Genomic DNA, 16,422 nt, shown 5'->3' with positions numbered 1-16,422 from the left:
TCGGGTAAAATCAGTGAAGAAAATGTCAGAAATCCATTTTCTGAAAGTATTGAAAAAGTGTTTAACAGATCGAGTCTTATAGTATTACCATTTTATTTCCACTGTGTTGGTGTCCATTTCATTTATATATGTACTTGTTTATTTTCTAGTTTTAGGCAGATAGATGTGAGCAGGGGGGTGTGTGGGTGACCAAACATCTATGGGAAGACGAGAAATTGGGAGTTTTGAGTCAATTTATTTGTGGGCAGAAATCCGTGACTCAAATTTGCCATCATGCCAAAATTATGCTGAAAGGAATTATTTATTGTTTGCTTAGAAAGAACACTGCTTCCCCTAGACTAATGAAATGACCAAAAGGACAAGCAGCAGCATTAACGATGCTATATTGTACAATAAATGTCATGGTTTTTTTTCTAGACGACAAGTTTCCAATGACTTCAGAGATCTTGCAACATTATTGATCCATGGATTTGAAGCACTTTTGATGTCATTATTAATAGGATTTTTATATTATGGCCAAGGAGGCAACAAACTCTCCATCCAGGACACCATATCCCTCTTGTTTATGAAAGGTTCCATACCACCATTTGGAGTGGTTTTGGATGTTGTGGCAAAATGTAAGTATGACACAATCAAACACACTAAACTGATTATGCAAACAGTTGCTTTTATGGCGAAAGGATGACTATTAAGTTATTTCAGAAAACAATATTTTCTAAAACAATGTTATCTTTCTGATTACATTGACAGCACATAGGCATCATTGTGCCACTTGCTATACTTTCTTTGGATAAGTACTGAAATACTAGGGGGTTTACTTGGAGTTTGGTGGGTGTGGTGCCAACTGATGAATGTACTTCCTCATCTTTAGACACATAATTATAGAACATTTTCTGCTCTTTGTTATTAGAGCTAACTGTTAAGTCATTCATTTGTTCACACTTATCTCCTATACCATATATTAGATCCCAGAATATCTCAGGCTTATTTAATTTTGAAAACAATACTAATCTTCACCACACCACATTTATTATCTTCCTTTCATCTCTTAATGTTACATAAATAAGTTGGATGTAACAGACCATAAAATGGGCTTCATAATGGTTACTGCATCTGGGTACTAGTATCGTAGAATCCTTTAACTAGCGTACATGATCCAAAGGTAACCTTACTAAATTTGCATTGAGGCCCGATTTGGATTAGATAAAGTCCACTTCTCTTCTGGGTCCTCCTCTTCTACATGTAATATATCACCCACAAACCTACTGAAAGGCAAAACTCATAAAGTGTTAATCCATGCTGGACAGGTAGGTTGCAGCAGCCAATCTCAATGTGTCGTTCTTAGCATCAAATGATAGTAAACACATTAAAGCTGTAATCTTACTTATTTTGGATAATACTGCTTTACCATAAGGTCTGCGTGGCAAACGTAAATCAAACCTGTGTTGTAACAGGAGACGTGCAGTCACCAGATTGGTGAACATGTCTTCCATTTCCACAGATTTACAGCACAGTTGGAACTCAACATTGAGTCATGAACGAACTCTGAGTGGTTTTATACATCCTGCAATAATGATGTTTTCAGCAGAACTTGTTTTGAAATTTCTCAGATCATAGTACTATATTTTGGACCGTGGCTAAATGTATTCAAGCTAATATGTTCACTATTACTTATATTGTGGTGTATCTATGCATTGCAGCTGTTTGGTATAAGTATGAATATCTTCTTTCCGCTTTTACTTAGCCATAAAGAGAGTTTATTAGCTCCACCCTAAACAGTCTCAGAGAGCCCAACAATTTCTTTGCAGTGCAATATTAAAGTAGATTTAATGATAAATGCAGTTCTTAGAGCAGAACTTCGCCACCTTCTAAGAATCACAATTCAATTTTCAAAACAATGCACTTTTGTGACCCCCCTTAGCTATTTGGTCGATTTTATATTGTATTAGTAGACATGCTTTCAAAATGCTGTGAATTACAAAAATAACATACTCTTTACAAATCATGGTGTTCCCCTCTAACAGTAATTGTATATGCCATGACCGTGACAAGAACCTTTCATTTGTCTTCATTAGACTGTGGCCAAGATATTGATCTGCCCATAAATGTGGCAGATGATGAACTGCACTGGATCTGGGACATTTTTCAGAGTGGGGTGGTGGCCTGTGTCATATATTAAGTAAAATCACAAAGCTTCTGAAAATTTGTGTTGTTATCAGTGATTTTAGAACATATGAAATCACCCTTCTGCATCAGAATATGAGGTAAGGCATCATATCCATATCTGTGCTAAGATGAGGTCCAGTGTGCATTTTGGACTCCATGTATATATCTTGCAGTTTTATACAGCCTGAGCACTGCCCAAGGGCATTGGAGCTCTTTGCGTGAGCATCAGATTACATAAGGTCAGATATATTTTATTTTAAGGACGGGAGATTAAGAGTTTTGTTTACAGTCAATTCAAGGACTTGAACCTGGTTCCCCAGATTCATAGTTGGCAGCTCTGGCCATTAGGCCTCATCCATATTTCTAAATTCATGTGTGAAAGTCATACACAAATGGGATGATTGTGTATGACTTTGTATATTGAGCACATTCTCTGTTCAAAGGGCTTGGTGAAATTAAAAATATGAAGCACAAAATACTGAAAAGTTCACCCAGAGCCTTGCTTAGGAGTACTTACAATTGTTTGTTTTAACACTCGACTTAAGACATAGTTGGGGGCCTTTAAACCAGTGTAGCTGGATCAGTTTTTATAGTGGGGTGTGCTGACATTAATGTTACGTAACTGAAGTCATAGGGATTGTGAAAGATCCTAGCTTCACAGAAAGTGAAGCATATATATTCAGCAGGAAAGAGGGGTGTAGTACGTAGCTGATGGTGCATTTTGGAGCACACTGTTATAATATATTACTAAAGCATCATGCGGTAGAGCACTGTCATTTACAGAGAGCACATTTTCAATTGAGTTGGACACTAAATTTGAACAGACATACAGTTTTACTGATGAAACTATATAGTACACAAATTGTATTGTGTGAACATTGGGTTTCCATTAATATTTATCATTTGCACATCGCCAAGTAAAAGTGTCTTGATTTGTTTTGATCCTATTAAAAACTGTATTTCCATCACACTTCAGAATTACAAAAAAATAGGCTTCATGTTTGCTTTCCTAACTGCTGAAATATGTGTACTGTTCATTTACAGGTATTTACATTTTGCTGTGTGTTGCAAAAAATTATACCCTATAGACTTTCCTTTCACACTCCATTTGCCCCAGCATGACTGTCACATAGTTCACCCCCTTAAAAACTCCTCCCACTTTGCAGTCAGAGAAATAGAAGTAAACACCAGTTCCCATATTAAAAGAATAAGCAGCAATTTGTTAGAAGACACTGTCTGACTATTGACCTCTGTCTTTGAAACACTCAAAATGTGACAAGAGAAATACAAAATGTAAAGGCATTTTTATTTATTGGTCTTTCGCAACCCACGAAAAATCGGTGAGCGACTCACCAGAAGCTTGAGACCCACAGTTTGAGATACTATTTTCAGCTTCCATTGTTTCTTTTTCTTTAAATCACCTCCCAGCCTATATTATAGTATGTCCTTTTATGAAAGCAGTGTGGCTGTGTGTATTTATATCCAAGCCTTAACCTCTTGGCCGCTTGAGTTCTTCTTCTGCTGTGCTGGACCACAATAGAAACGGGTGTGGTCATGACGAGCTCAGCTCGTCATAAGCACACGAGCACTGTGCTGCATGACGAGCTGAGCTCGTCATGAGCATGGATGGGGTTAAAATAGCACTCTGACCCTACCCGATTGTTGTTTTGTCCTGCTTATATATAATCATCTCTATTTTAATGTACTGAAACTAATAGGATGCTTTTTAGGTTAGGCTTAAAAGTGCATTTGCTCATGTCATGGCGAATCTATTTGGCTGAAAAATAAAAACATACAAAAGGATCTCAGAAACACAGGGGCATATTACCAACAAGTAGCGATATTTATCGCTAAATAGGCGTAGCGACGATTTTTTTATCGCTGAGCATCGCCGGAATTTATCGCTGAGAAAACTTGCTATTAGCAACATTTATCTCCAAAGTGATACATTTTCCGGCGATAGCGGCGAAATGCGTGAATATCGCTGAGAATACAGCGATATTCACGCATTAGCGACGAAATGCTCTTAGCCATGTTATCCACCTCCCATTGGATAACATGGCTAAGAACTGGTCTGAGCAGGCGTTGGTTTTTGGCGATAGCGGGAATATTTCCATCGCTACGCCTGCCTTGCTAATAGGCGATAGCGACGTTAGCGACTGCTTTCAGTCGCTAACAGGTTGGGTACGCCCATTTTGCATTTCATTAGCGATAAATATCACTGACATGCAAAGCGGGCCCCAAACCGCTCGCTATCACCTAAAAGCTGTCGCTAACATCAGTTAGCGACAGCTTGCTAATAGAGCGATAGAATTATCGCCGCTTAGCGGCCGAAAACGGCCGCTAAACCGGCGATAATTGCCTATCACCACCCTTGGTAATATGTCCCACAGTTTCCTTTTGGATCTCATTGTTACATTGTAGTGTGGCGTCCTGATTGGTTGAATTAGATGCTATATCGTCTCTGCATCTACCTCACAGAAATAGTCCATGTCCAGTGTCTTATCCCATTTCAAAACATGCTCTGCAGTGTCATGCATCTTGCCTCCGAAGAATGTTTTGAAATAATTTATAATTCAATGCATATGTACATGCATAATATTAATAAAATATAAGTGTTCACTGTTTGTTCCAGTCATGCCTTGTGCGCATCAGCTTTTATTGACATTCAGTTTTATAAGTGTTATATTTTCATTCAAATCATGTTCTATTTACTGCATGAACACCCTGTCTTTTCAGCAAAAGTCTCATAACTTTTATTCTGGTTGCCCAAAGGCATAACAAACACTACTTAGCCTGTGATCTAGTCAGTCAAAAATATGTTTCCATCTACATTTACTATGTGCACCTATTTCTGTCTTATAGGTCATTCCGAAAGAGCCATGCTCTACCATGAATTGGAGGATGGAATGTACTCTGTGACCCCCTACTTTTTTGCGAAGGTACATTTATATCCACACATTTCAATAAGTGTTTTGTAAGCTGTTGATAACAAAATATGGGCCCTTCACCTGAAGGGTATGTGTGTACATATGTATGTGTAAGTTTTGTGTATATTTATGTAGCTCCTTTCCACACCGGGTACTTTGTCAATGCTTCTATGTTGTTCTTTGCGACACAAGACACAAGAAGTTGAGTTCATTTGATGAGGATCTCACTCATTTGAAATGGAGAAGGTTGTGCCTTAAGCACTTTACCACAACCTATTGACCCAACTCAACAACAGATTCTACTATATCATCTTCGACCTCGTAGTCGATAGAGCCTTAATTTTACAGAAATACTAGCACTTTATTGCAGGTTGCCAATCTGAGTGCATTTATCAACTTACTTTTCATCTCCACTTTCACAATGACAGTAAAATGTCCTATTCTACCTCAGGTAAGGAGTTAAACCCTTAGGGCCTAAATTAGAATTTGGTGGAGGGGTACTACCTTCTGTCTTATTATTACAAGCGCATTATATTCTATTGGATTTGCAATAAGGTGAACGGGATATCCATCAATTTATTGTGATGGAGTCAGAAACTGTCAGCCAACCTTTAAATCAGGTCCTTAATGAGGATTCTCAGTTTTTTTTTATTGAATTTGATTGAAAATGTAAAAATAATTTGCCATCATTTAGCTGATTGTTCAGACATGTACACAAATGTACTTCTTTCAGCCATGCCCACAATCCTGAAACTACATGTAAAGCTAGTATCCAACACAACATTGGGGAGAGGATGTAGCCTTATGGCTCGAGCGGTCAACCTCAAAGCTGGGGAACCGGGTTCAAGTCTCGGCAACAACCCTCAACATCCTGTGATTCTAGGCAAATCACTTAATCTCCCCGAACCTATAAAAAAAATATGAATATATCCTAATGTAACGAAACTGGCGCTCAGGTAAAGCACTCTGATACCCGATGTCTAGGGTCTAGTTTGCGCTATAGAAAACTCAAAAAAACATTCTGATTCCTAAAGACCTGAACATCTTGGCAGCTCTGTCTCATGCCAACTGTATACAGAGAAGCAGCTACTGTGGGTGCCAAAGTATCATTATTACTTTAATCTCCAAGAAAGGTATCCTTAAAGGAACAAGGAAGGCTGCTGCAATTGCTAGATTATTTTTGCTCCCCTCTGGAAACAACACAGCAGAACTGGGCGACTTGTGAGCAATATAGTTTCAAAAGTAACTTGAAATGCACCTTTTTGAATCTCGTAATTCTGCACTGGAATGCCACCAAGCACTTCGATAGCCCCTCGCGAATTGTGACTATCAAATTGTCAGCATAGTACAAAACTACATCTTTGATTGTGACAATGTATTGATTCAGCATTTGGAATTATACCTATGCTACATTTTGAATGGGTAATTGAGTACCAAGTTTATTTGTGTGAGTACTTTGGGGAGGCCACGGCTGTCACATTTTCCCAGGAGTAGTCATGGAATTATTTGTGAATACCAAGAAAGTCAAAAGTTAGGAGCTACCCCACATGTACAAAATGTTAACATTCTTTTGAATTGGACCCTTCATCTTTTACAAAAGTTTTAAATAATTTTGGTTGACTCAGAACCTGTGTAGTTTAAGAACTGGAACTAATAACCTGTATTGCTTCGAATATTTCATCTCAAATGTTCCAAAACAAAAATTAAAAAATACAGTTCATAACATTCTGCAGAAATATTTTAAAGTGTTGTACATGCTTAGCAGAGACACTCGATTACCTTCTAATTATCATGTAGCTATTAGTTACATGATCTGATAGTAATTGTAACCTTAAATCTCTTGCCAGGTTTTGGGTGAACTTCCGGAACATGTCTCTTTTACTATTTTGTATGGCGTTCCCATCTATTGGCTGGCAGACCTTAACCCAGAACCTGAGAACTTCCTTCTAAACTTTCTGCTCGTTTGGATGGTTGTCTACTGCAGTCGAGCAATGGCATTATGGGTATCGGCATGCCTGCCCACCTTGCACATGTCCTCCTTCTTCTGCAATGTGCTTTTCACCATTTTCTACTTAACCGGGGGTTTTGTGATCAGCCTGAAAAATCTCTGGGCAGGTAAGTCCGAAAGATCTCAAGGAGTCCACATGCTCTGTTTGCATTTTCAATCTCCTTACTTTTAATTTGTGCAACTAGGAAATAATACGTCAGGATCATGTAACTCATGCCTACATGTTCCTATTTGTCATTGTCATTGACAGACCATCCAGTTAAAGCCACAGTGATCACGATGTAGAAGTGTGAAGGTCAGTAGTAGTGACCCTAGAGCAGCATGAAAAAAATACAAAAAACGAAACTGAGCTTGCAGCTTTGTGTGGTGACTTACCATTCAGCCAGTGGTGTAACAATGGTCTCGGTGGGCCCCAGAGCTTCACGGGAACCCCCTCAGCACAGTACCCGTGCGTGACAGCTCATGAGTCTGGGGTGAGGGGGTCCATGTAGTTTGCAGGGGATCCCTCAAGTTTCGTTACACTAATGCATTCAGCTCTCCCTTGAGGTCATGGAATGTTGTCATCATGAAGGGTTCATAGGACCTGTCACTTGGCAGTTAGCAGGGCTGTAGCTATTAAAAGTGCAGCAGGTCCTGTTTCACCAGGGCCCAGGAGTAGGAGGGGCCTACTACACCATATATATAGAGCTGTCTTCCCTATGAAAACAGGCGATAAGGACCCAATTTTCTTGGTTGCATTGTGGTTCAGAGCACCTCAGCTACCACCCTTGCAGTTAGACCTGTGCTGAGCATCTCATAACATCTGCTGGTGGCATGGTTCATCTTGAGTTTGCCAATCAGTCTGCTTGTCTATCTCACCTTGTACTTTTTACCTGCCTGCTTGATGTCCAATGAATACTCTTGCTAATCTAATGAGTCACTGTCGTGTTATGAGTTTTCTTATCATGCAATATATGGCACTTGTCCTACCTGGATGTATGACGTTATAACGCATACTTTTACAACGCCTACCTTTACAACAACATTTTTACAACGCAAAAACTATTACAACGCATACATTTACAACGCAATTTTTTACAACGCATATACCTTTACAACGCATACCATTACAACGTAAGTATTGGTAAGTATATAATAATTTTTTTAATGTAATATAAGTAAAATTAATATAATTTTATTTTATTTAATTTCATTTAATTCATTTATTTTAATTTTTTTTTTACCCTGTACCCCTGTACCCCAAAAACCCAAAACTGATCTAGAACCCTAAAAATACCCCTTTACTCAAAAAACCAAAACTGACCCTGAACCCTAAAAATACCCCTTTACCCAAAAACCCAAAACTGACCCTGAACCCTAAAAATACCCCTTTACCCAAAAACCCAAAACTGACCCTGAACCCTAAAAATACCCCTTTACCCAAAAACTCAAAACTGACCCTGAACCCTAAAAATACCCCTTTACCCAAAAACCCAAAACTGACCCTGAACCCTAAAAATACCCTTTTACCCAAAAACCCAAAACTGACCCTGAACCCTAAAAATACCCTTTTACCCAAAAACCCAAAACTGACCCTGAACCCTAAAAATACCCCTGAACCCTAAAAATACCCCTTTACCCAAAAACCCAAAACTGACCCTGAACCCTAAAAATACCCCTTTACCCAAAAACCCAAAACTGACCCTGAACCCTAAAAATACCCCTTTACCCAAAACTGACCCTGAACCCTAAAAATACCCCTTTACCCAAAAACCCAAAACTGACCCTGAAACCTAAAAATACCCCTTAACCCAATAACCCAAAACTGACCCTGAACCCTAAAAACCAAACATATAACATTTTAAATATAATTATATACTTACCAATACTTACGTTGTAATGGTATGCGTTGTAAAAGTATCTGCGTTGTAAAAACATGCGTTGTAAATGTATGCGTTGTAATAGTTTTTGCGTTGTAAAAGTTTTGTTGTAATGGTAGTGCGTTGTAAAAGTTGCGTTGTAAACGTTGTATACCGTCCTACCTTCATGTTCTATGCTGAGAATGAGACACACGTTGTTTCATACCATGTTTACGTTTGTAAAGGCCGATTGTTCTGGCATTCTTATTCCTTCTCCACAGATTCCAACTTTGACAACAACACTTGTGGTTTGAATTCATTGGGGCAGGGCCTGTAGAACGTGGGCACCTTCTTTAAAAAATCTTATCTTGTATTACTTACCTGCCAACTCCCAGCATTTATTCCCACTTTACATTTGTTGACGATCTATGAGTCAGGAGCTCAGTCCCCTTGTATTCCTGCATCATGCCACCGGACAATCTTCTTCATTATGGCAATGGCGATGAGTGTTGAAGAACCTGTACACAGTAATGTGCTGTAAAAGAAATGGAAAATCTAGATGTAAAAGAAGGACAATTCCTCCTGGGCAACTTTAAAGGTGGGCACTGCCTTCAATCGAACTTGACCTCACCACTACCATGTCATCAGGCAGCTCTTGTAGAATAGACCTGCACCAGATGTTACTGAGGAGAACTGTGAAGAAATACTACATTCACTAGGGCTTTTGGGTGTCGAGAAGTCGTGATGCCATTTACTCAGTATCGAGGAGGCCGTGTAATTGTTGCTGAGGTGGCAATGGTTCCAGAGAGCAGTTTTGGATAAGAGTTTGCCCAAGGGTTTCTGAAGAGGCCTGTTGCAACTTGCCTATTTTTCCTCCAAAAAAGATTAAAAACTTTCAGGGTTGTTATTGCTACGAAAGTGAATAGGTTTACACTTTTACAGGGGAAATGAATGGAACACGAAAAGCTATTTACAAGAAAGCTGTCAGTTGGGGAAGATGGGTTAGCACAAAGAAAGTTTTGAGATTAGTTACTACACCCTTATATAATCAAGAGCGTGTTGAAGTGAAACCTCTAACGAAGCTGTGTGCCAGCCGTGGCTCGTGCTGGCAGAAACATTAGGGCGGTGGGGCCGGGTGGCAGGGTGATTTCGAGTGATGACCACGAGGGAAAATTAATTATGTATTTAATTTTCCCTCGTGGTCGTCTGTCAAAATCCCCACCACCCGGTCTCACCGCCCTACCGCTCGTACCTGCATGAGCCGCTGCTGCTGTGTGTTGAATTAATGGTCTGTTAAAGGAACATTGCATGTGAGGAGGTGAAGGACAGGAAGATCTTGAAGATTTCATAACCATAATGAGTTTTTTAAATTATATTGCTATTGATGAACTTTTAAACAAATCAAAATGCACCTGTTTGCATACCGCACATTGGGGGATTGTTGCTAAAATGTGTCATGCATTGTTCAGAAGCTTGAACGTGTCCCTTTTGAGGTTTTGCTTACGCAAGCCTCTTCATGAGGAGGCAGGACCATGGCTTGTCAGCATCTGTCATCATGACAAGTTCCCTCCTGAGCAGCTCTACTGAGCAGAGGGCCTCCTACAAGTTGTGTTTTACACTCATTTTGTGGACTCTCCTCAAGACACCTAGAAGAGCTACAGAGGTCTAATCACACTCACACTTCTCTGATGATTCTTCTGAAGGACCAAGTAGCACATGTAGTCAAGAGGAAACGGAAATTTCGAATGTGCATTATTCATTTTATTCACAAACATCTGTAAACGTTGAATCGCCAACATTTACTATCACTCAGGTGATCATTTGAACACATATAACAATGTACAAAAGAACACTTGCTTCAAAGATCCATTTTGAAGGATGTAGTAACTTGCGAATGCCACCTCAACTTGGTTCATCTGCCTTTGCCGATAGCCATGTGCCAACTCAAGTCTCCCTTGCGCCTGTGTCTCCACTCCCGGAGTGGAGCCTGTAAACATGTCACTACACGAGGAAAAAGACATACCCCAGAGCTACAGGGCTCACAACACTACACCTTCCTGGAAGAAGCTCAAGCGTCACCTCCCTCTAGGATTTAAAAATTATACAAGCATGTTCAATTATAATAGTGAAGACTCAAATGGCATATGTCTCTGTTTGGTTGTGGTACAGTTTTATTCTGGAATTATTTGTTGTTTCAAAGGACAGTCCATAGGAACGGTGATCTGCCCATCAGTGATTTAGCCTTTTGTTTGCTCAATGTCTACATGATATGACTATATAATGTCTTCAGATTTTGTTCTGTGTATGGCACAGTTGTAATCGGATAGTTTCTTCTATAACAACTGTAGATATATTGATTGTGCATCTATATGATATGGATTTAACATTTCCTCTCACTGGATTTGTCTTACTTATATGTGAATGGCTGGAGATATTTTCTCTTTTTGTCACAATCTCTGTAGGGAGTTTGTGGGTATGTGAAGGTTGGGGTATTTGACATTGGTAAGTGTTTCCTGTTTTTAGATGCAAGAATTTCACCTTATTTATTGTTGCATGGGTCTAAGTGAAGTCTACTCTCAGTGTTTTCCATTTTAAGGGTTTCGCCCTGTCTGCAGAATCAAAAGTCTAAATTTCACCCTGTTCTCAGTTTTTCTTTTGCAAGGGTTCTACCCTGCTTTCAGTTGTAAGTGGTTCACCTTTCCTACAATTACAAGGGTCAAATGCACCCTATTATCAATCTTCAAGGGTAATTACAAGTTTCAAGGGTTCCCCCTGTTTACAGTTGCGAGGGTCTAATCACACCATGTCTTCATTTATGGCAAAAGGGTTACCCCATTTCTTCCAGTTGCATAGGTTACACCCTGCTTTCATACTGTGGGAGGTACACATACTTCCTGTTCTTAATGTTTTGAGGTTAGAAACTAACTTAATACAGTGCACCGTGTTAGCAATTCAATAGAAATTATCATCTTTACTTCTCCTGGGTTACTTTGGGTGAAAAACACTTTATTTTCTGTTTTGCCAAGGGTGCAGGGGTGTATGGGTAAAGAATTGAAAGATATCCAGTTGTAGTGTTTCTCTAGTGATACACTTCTATGATAGTTCTGATGGGCTTTTAGGTATGCTTTGTGTGGATGAGGAGTAAAGGGGGTTGGGGCCAGATTTTAGTGTTTGTAAGCCCATTATGATTGTATATAGTGTACGAATCATTTATCCTTATGGGTGTAGGGTGAAATATTGTCCCCCATTTGTAAGTATTTAATTCTTTCGTATTTTGGGGCATTCTAGTACTTAAATCTGTCTCAGGTCGGTCTGGCCACCTGGTGTGGGTGGTGTTGAGTTTGTATGAGTGTTAGTGTGTTTATGTTATTATGTTTATGTTGATGGGAAATGGAGTTTGTGCTTTTTGGTGCTGTCTTGAGGTTTTTTTTACCAGTGTTTCTATTTTGCTTTTATGTAGTTGCAGTTTTTGTGTGTCACGTATAAAGATTGCGCCTAGTCTGTGCAATATTTGTCTAATTTGTCTGTTTGTTGGTTTCTTGGTGAAAGTGGGAAATGTGTCACCACCACACAATTGCCATTCACCTTTACCAGAAGGGGCCATTAGACCTGGGCTGAGCATCTGATTACGTCTACTCCTGGTAGGGTTTGCCAGTAGCTCTACCCTTTCACCCTTCTGCTTAATGTCAATAAATACTGTTGTTGCTCTGTAGTGTCCCTTTGCATTGGTACCTCATGCCATCAAACAATCTTCTTAATTATGAAACTAGAAGGGCCAGCACAACGCAGTTCAGAATAACATTAATGATTACTCTGCTGAACTATGCAAGGTGGAACAGAATCCATTAACCTTTCCACTTACCTTTCCACTTACGGGTGAAAAGAAAATGTAGTGTGAAGTGGAAGATTAGGACGCTGATTGCCTGCTCATTCTCTAGGGATGAACTTCCAAATAACTATTTTGTGTCAAAAAGTTTATGATCACATGAGCTACAAATCACCATCAATCAGTAGCAAACAGGAAGTCAGTGAGTCGTTTTGTCTGTAGTTTTATTGTGGCAAAGATCACACCATGTGCCTAGACATCCAAGGACCATCAACACATGCAATACAAGGTAAGGTAATGCATTGGTGTGAGAACTTGGGTTGTTGCGTTAGGTGGGTGTGTGAGCCCTTCTAATGAAACAGCCACAATCCTTGTCAGGGTGAACAACAAACTGTCACTAAATTAACCTGTGTTTAGCCCTTTGGTAGTTTGTCACGAAAGCAATCAGGATTAACTTAGAGGCTATGTGTAAAGCATTATGCAGCACTTACAACAGTAATAACGTGAAAGCAAAGCACAAGAAAAATCCCACATCAATTGAGAAAAAAAGGAGTGAAATGTAAGGAATTATTTGACACAATAATTTAATTGGAAGGGGTTGCCTGACACCTCGGGGTGGGGGGGATAGAAACCTAAAGAAACTTCTTCGACTTCAAAGTGGACACCAGGTATAAATATTGGACTTCGGACACCAACTATTGAGTGCACATCTGGACCTGTAAAAGACTTGGAAGAAGGACTGATGTGCTGCAAGAAGGACGTCCATCTTGCTGACCTGCTGTGCTACCCAGCTGCACTCCTGCCCGAGTGAGAATGACAGGACCTGCATCTTGAACCTAGGACCACCAGAGTGACTTCAAGGGCTAGTTTGCTGGCCTCCTGATTAGAAGCCTCAGGGACAGAACAGGGTTCCTCCAACTTGAACCCCTGGACTCTGCAGCTGTGAGCCCTGCCTTTCCAAGTTATGCAACCCTAGACCTGTGCCCTTGGAAGTGGGCTTCAAGGTGCTCTGCCAGCCCAATTGTGGAGCCAGCATGACTGATGCATTGCAACACATCACCTCCCATAAACTTTGCAACATCGCTACTTAGCATCACATTTCGTCATCGGAAAAAAATACTTGATGCATCCCCAGCGCCACTGCATGATGCATCCTGTGTGCAGGTCTTTGCATTGCAAAAACCTAATCGACTGCATTCTCTATGACGATGCAGGACTCCACAACCTAAGCCCCGCAACTGCTTCGCAAACAGCCAGTGCATGACGTATCTTCGGTGCAGGACTTCGCATTGCAAGATCCTCGTCAACCGCATCCTTGACTATGACCTCGCATCGCAGACTCGCAGCTCCTAGGCACCACTGCTGTACAACACATCCCCGACGCGGGACTCTGCAATGCTCCTCAACCAGGACTTAATGTACCCTTGTTCAGCGGGCCTAATCTTGTGACTTTGTTCCAGTCTAGCACGACTAGATAACTACAGCTGATGCTTTGTGCTTTTCAACTCTGTAGTCACTTAAATCTTTGAAATTGCATATCTCTGGTTCTACTGATTCTATTTTTGTCATTAAGGTCTTAAACGAATTAATACATTTTACTCTATTTTTCTAAATTGATGTTGGATTTTTCTTGTGTTGTGTCTCACTTTATTACTGTGTGAATTGCTGCATAAATACACATTGTATCTAAGTTAGGCCTGACTGCTCTGTGCCAAGCTACCAGAAAGTTTAGGACAGGTTAATTTGGAATTTGCTTGTGACTTCACTCTGAGAAGAATTGTAGTTGCTGCGTGAGTAAGTTTTCACCCCTCTTAACCAGTAACCCAATTTCTTACAAAGGCCTATTGGCTAACATTAGCAAAACAAAAATGATATCGTTTGGCAAGAAAGTATAAAAATTTGAGTGAAGCCAGTAAGCTTGTATGCTTATCTGGAAAAGCAGCTGTCCATGGCACAACACAAAAATAAAAGCACTGACGACAACAAAATCCTTAAAACAGTTGTCACAAGTCTATGAAGGGGGAGCAATCAGATCCACTTTAACTGTTGTAAAGGCAAAATTGATACTACTCTTCACCTATGCCTTAATAAAACTAATGAGAAGAAGTTGGACTAATTAGAGACTATTCTTATCCAAAAGGTTCACCTCCAATTCAACTTACGATGTTCAAGTCAACATTCAACGATCTGACTTAACCCCTTTGCCGCGGCCGCGAATTTGCGGCAGTGCAGCACTTCCGCAAAATGGGAGGGGCTGCGTCGGCCGTTGGCCAACGGCAGCATGCAAGGGGTTAAATTAAGTCTTTCATCAATGTAGTATGTTTATAAGTCTCCAAAATCATTTTTTTCTGCAATTGTGCTTCCTCAAGTGCAGAAACCTCTCACGGTTTGAACCATCATGAGTTGATGCAAAATCCTAGAAGCAATTTTCTTCTTTCGCAGACTCAAATCACCGCTTCAGCCAAAGCCCAAAATTTACAATCAGTACCATATCTCTTGACCATGTCAGCGTCTACCCACAAATATGTCCTACTGAATAAGAGATCTACTGAAAGTAACAGACTACAAACATATGGGGCAAATCTTATAACTGTATTTCCAGTACAATCAGCAATATATTGACTCCAATCTATAGGCCAAAATAAAGCAGAAATGTGTAAGGATTATTCTACTATCCATCCCCCTGAAAGAGTTTGAAGGGTCATGGAACTTTAGTTCCCGCTAGAACACATCATATGCCTCTGCCTGCCTAGGCTTTAATGACTACCTTCTTTTAGGAAGGTCTCTGTTCAACCAGTAGAAGACTCCTTTTCAACATGCTTTGTGGCACAATCAAAAGTCTTCAGTGGGAACATGGCAAGGTTCTTGGGAAAATCATATGAAAGACTAAAATCAAAAAGGTTTGCAGCTGGAGAGTCCAACAAAAACCTATTAAAAAAACGTTAACCTAGCATGAATGCTCCTTTGCAATTGAAGAGCAGGAGTCCACTGCATGTTTACATTATCCTTCAATCCTTTTTTATGTAAAAATTGTATAATTCCTGTACCCCATGAGACTGAACGGGTGAGGCAATGATTTAATTTGAACTAACTTTACAACAGAATTTAGAAACTAAAAAAATGTGATCCAATGGTTTTATGGTTTAACCCAGTGGAGTGGGCGGGGCCGCGTCGGCTGTTGGCCGTTCGCAGCACCAGTGAGGTAGTGCTCGCGACGGCCAACGGCTGACGGGAGCACGGAAAGGGTTAATGGATAATATATTGAATTTTAAACAATGTATACAATAAAGCTTTTACTTTCTCTTTTTCTGAATGTAATAAGATAACCCAGTGTTATCCAATTGGAGAGGTAGGCCTCACAATAGTGAAAAATTAATGTAGTTGTTTTTCACTACCAGGACATATAACCCAAAAGTTCATGTCCAACTTTTTAAATACCATATGTCCTACCCTGTGGGCGGTTTAGAGCCGAACTTATGGGTGACTTATATGTAATAAAAAGGGAGTTTTAGGCTCAGTGAAAGGTTCAGTGTTAGAAGCGGCTGTCTCTAGTTGGCAGAGGTATACACTTCTGACAAATAGGGACACACCTTTTCTAGTCAGGGCAAGGGGATCACACACTTAAATAACCCCTGCTCACCCCCTTGGTAGCTT

At 40.0% G+C, this 16,422-nt stretch overlaps 1 protein-coding gene across 1 annotated transcript in view; it reads left to right on the top strand.

Annotated features, from left to right (window-relative positions):
- ABCG8 (ATP binding cassette subfamily G member 8) overlaps positions 1-16,422 on the top strand; it is a 251,544-nt gene that overhangs the window by 196,106 nt on the left and 39,016 nt on the right. The window contains exons 9-11 of the mRNA XM_078649684.1: positions 418-617; positions 5,032-5,108; positions 6,944-7,211. Coding sequence (XP_078505810.1) covers positions 418-617; positions 5,032-5,108; positions 6,944-7,211 — 545 coding nt within the window. The remainder of the gene's footprint in view (positions 1-417; positions 618-5,031; positions 5,109-6,943; positions 7,212-16,422) is intronic.

Source organism: Lissotriton helveticus, chromosome 6 (assembly GCF_964261635.1).
Source record: "Lissotriton helveticus chromosome 6, aLisHel1.1, whole genome shotgun sequence".
Taxonomy (NCBI): Eukaryota; Metazoa; Chordata; class Amphibia; order Caudata; family Salamandridae; genus Lissotriton; species Lissotriton helveticus.
Note: the sequence above shows the minus strand (reverse complement) of the source record. Positions and strands in the feature narration are given on the sequence as shown.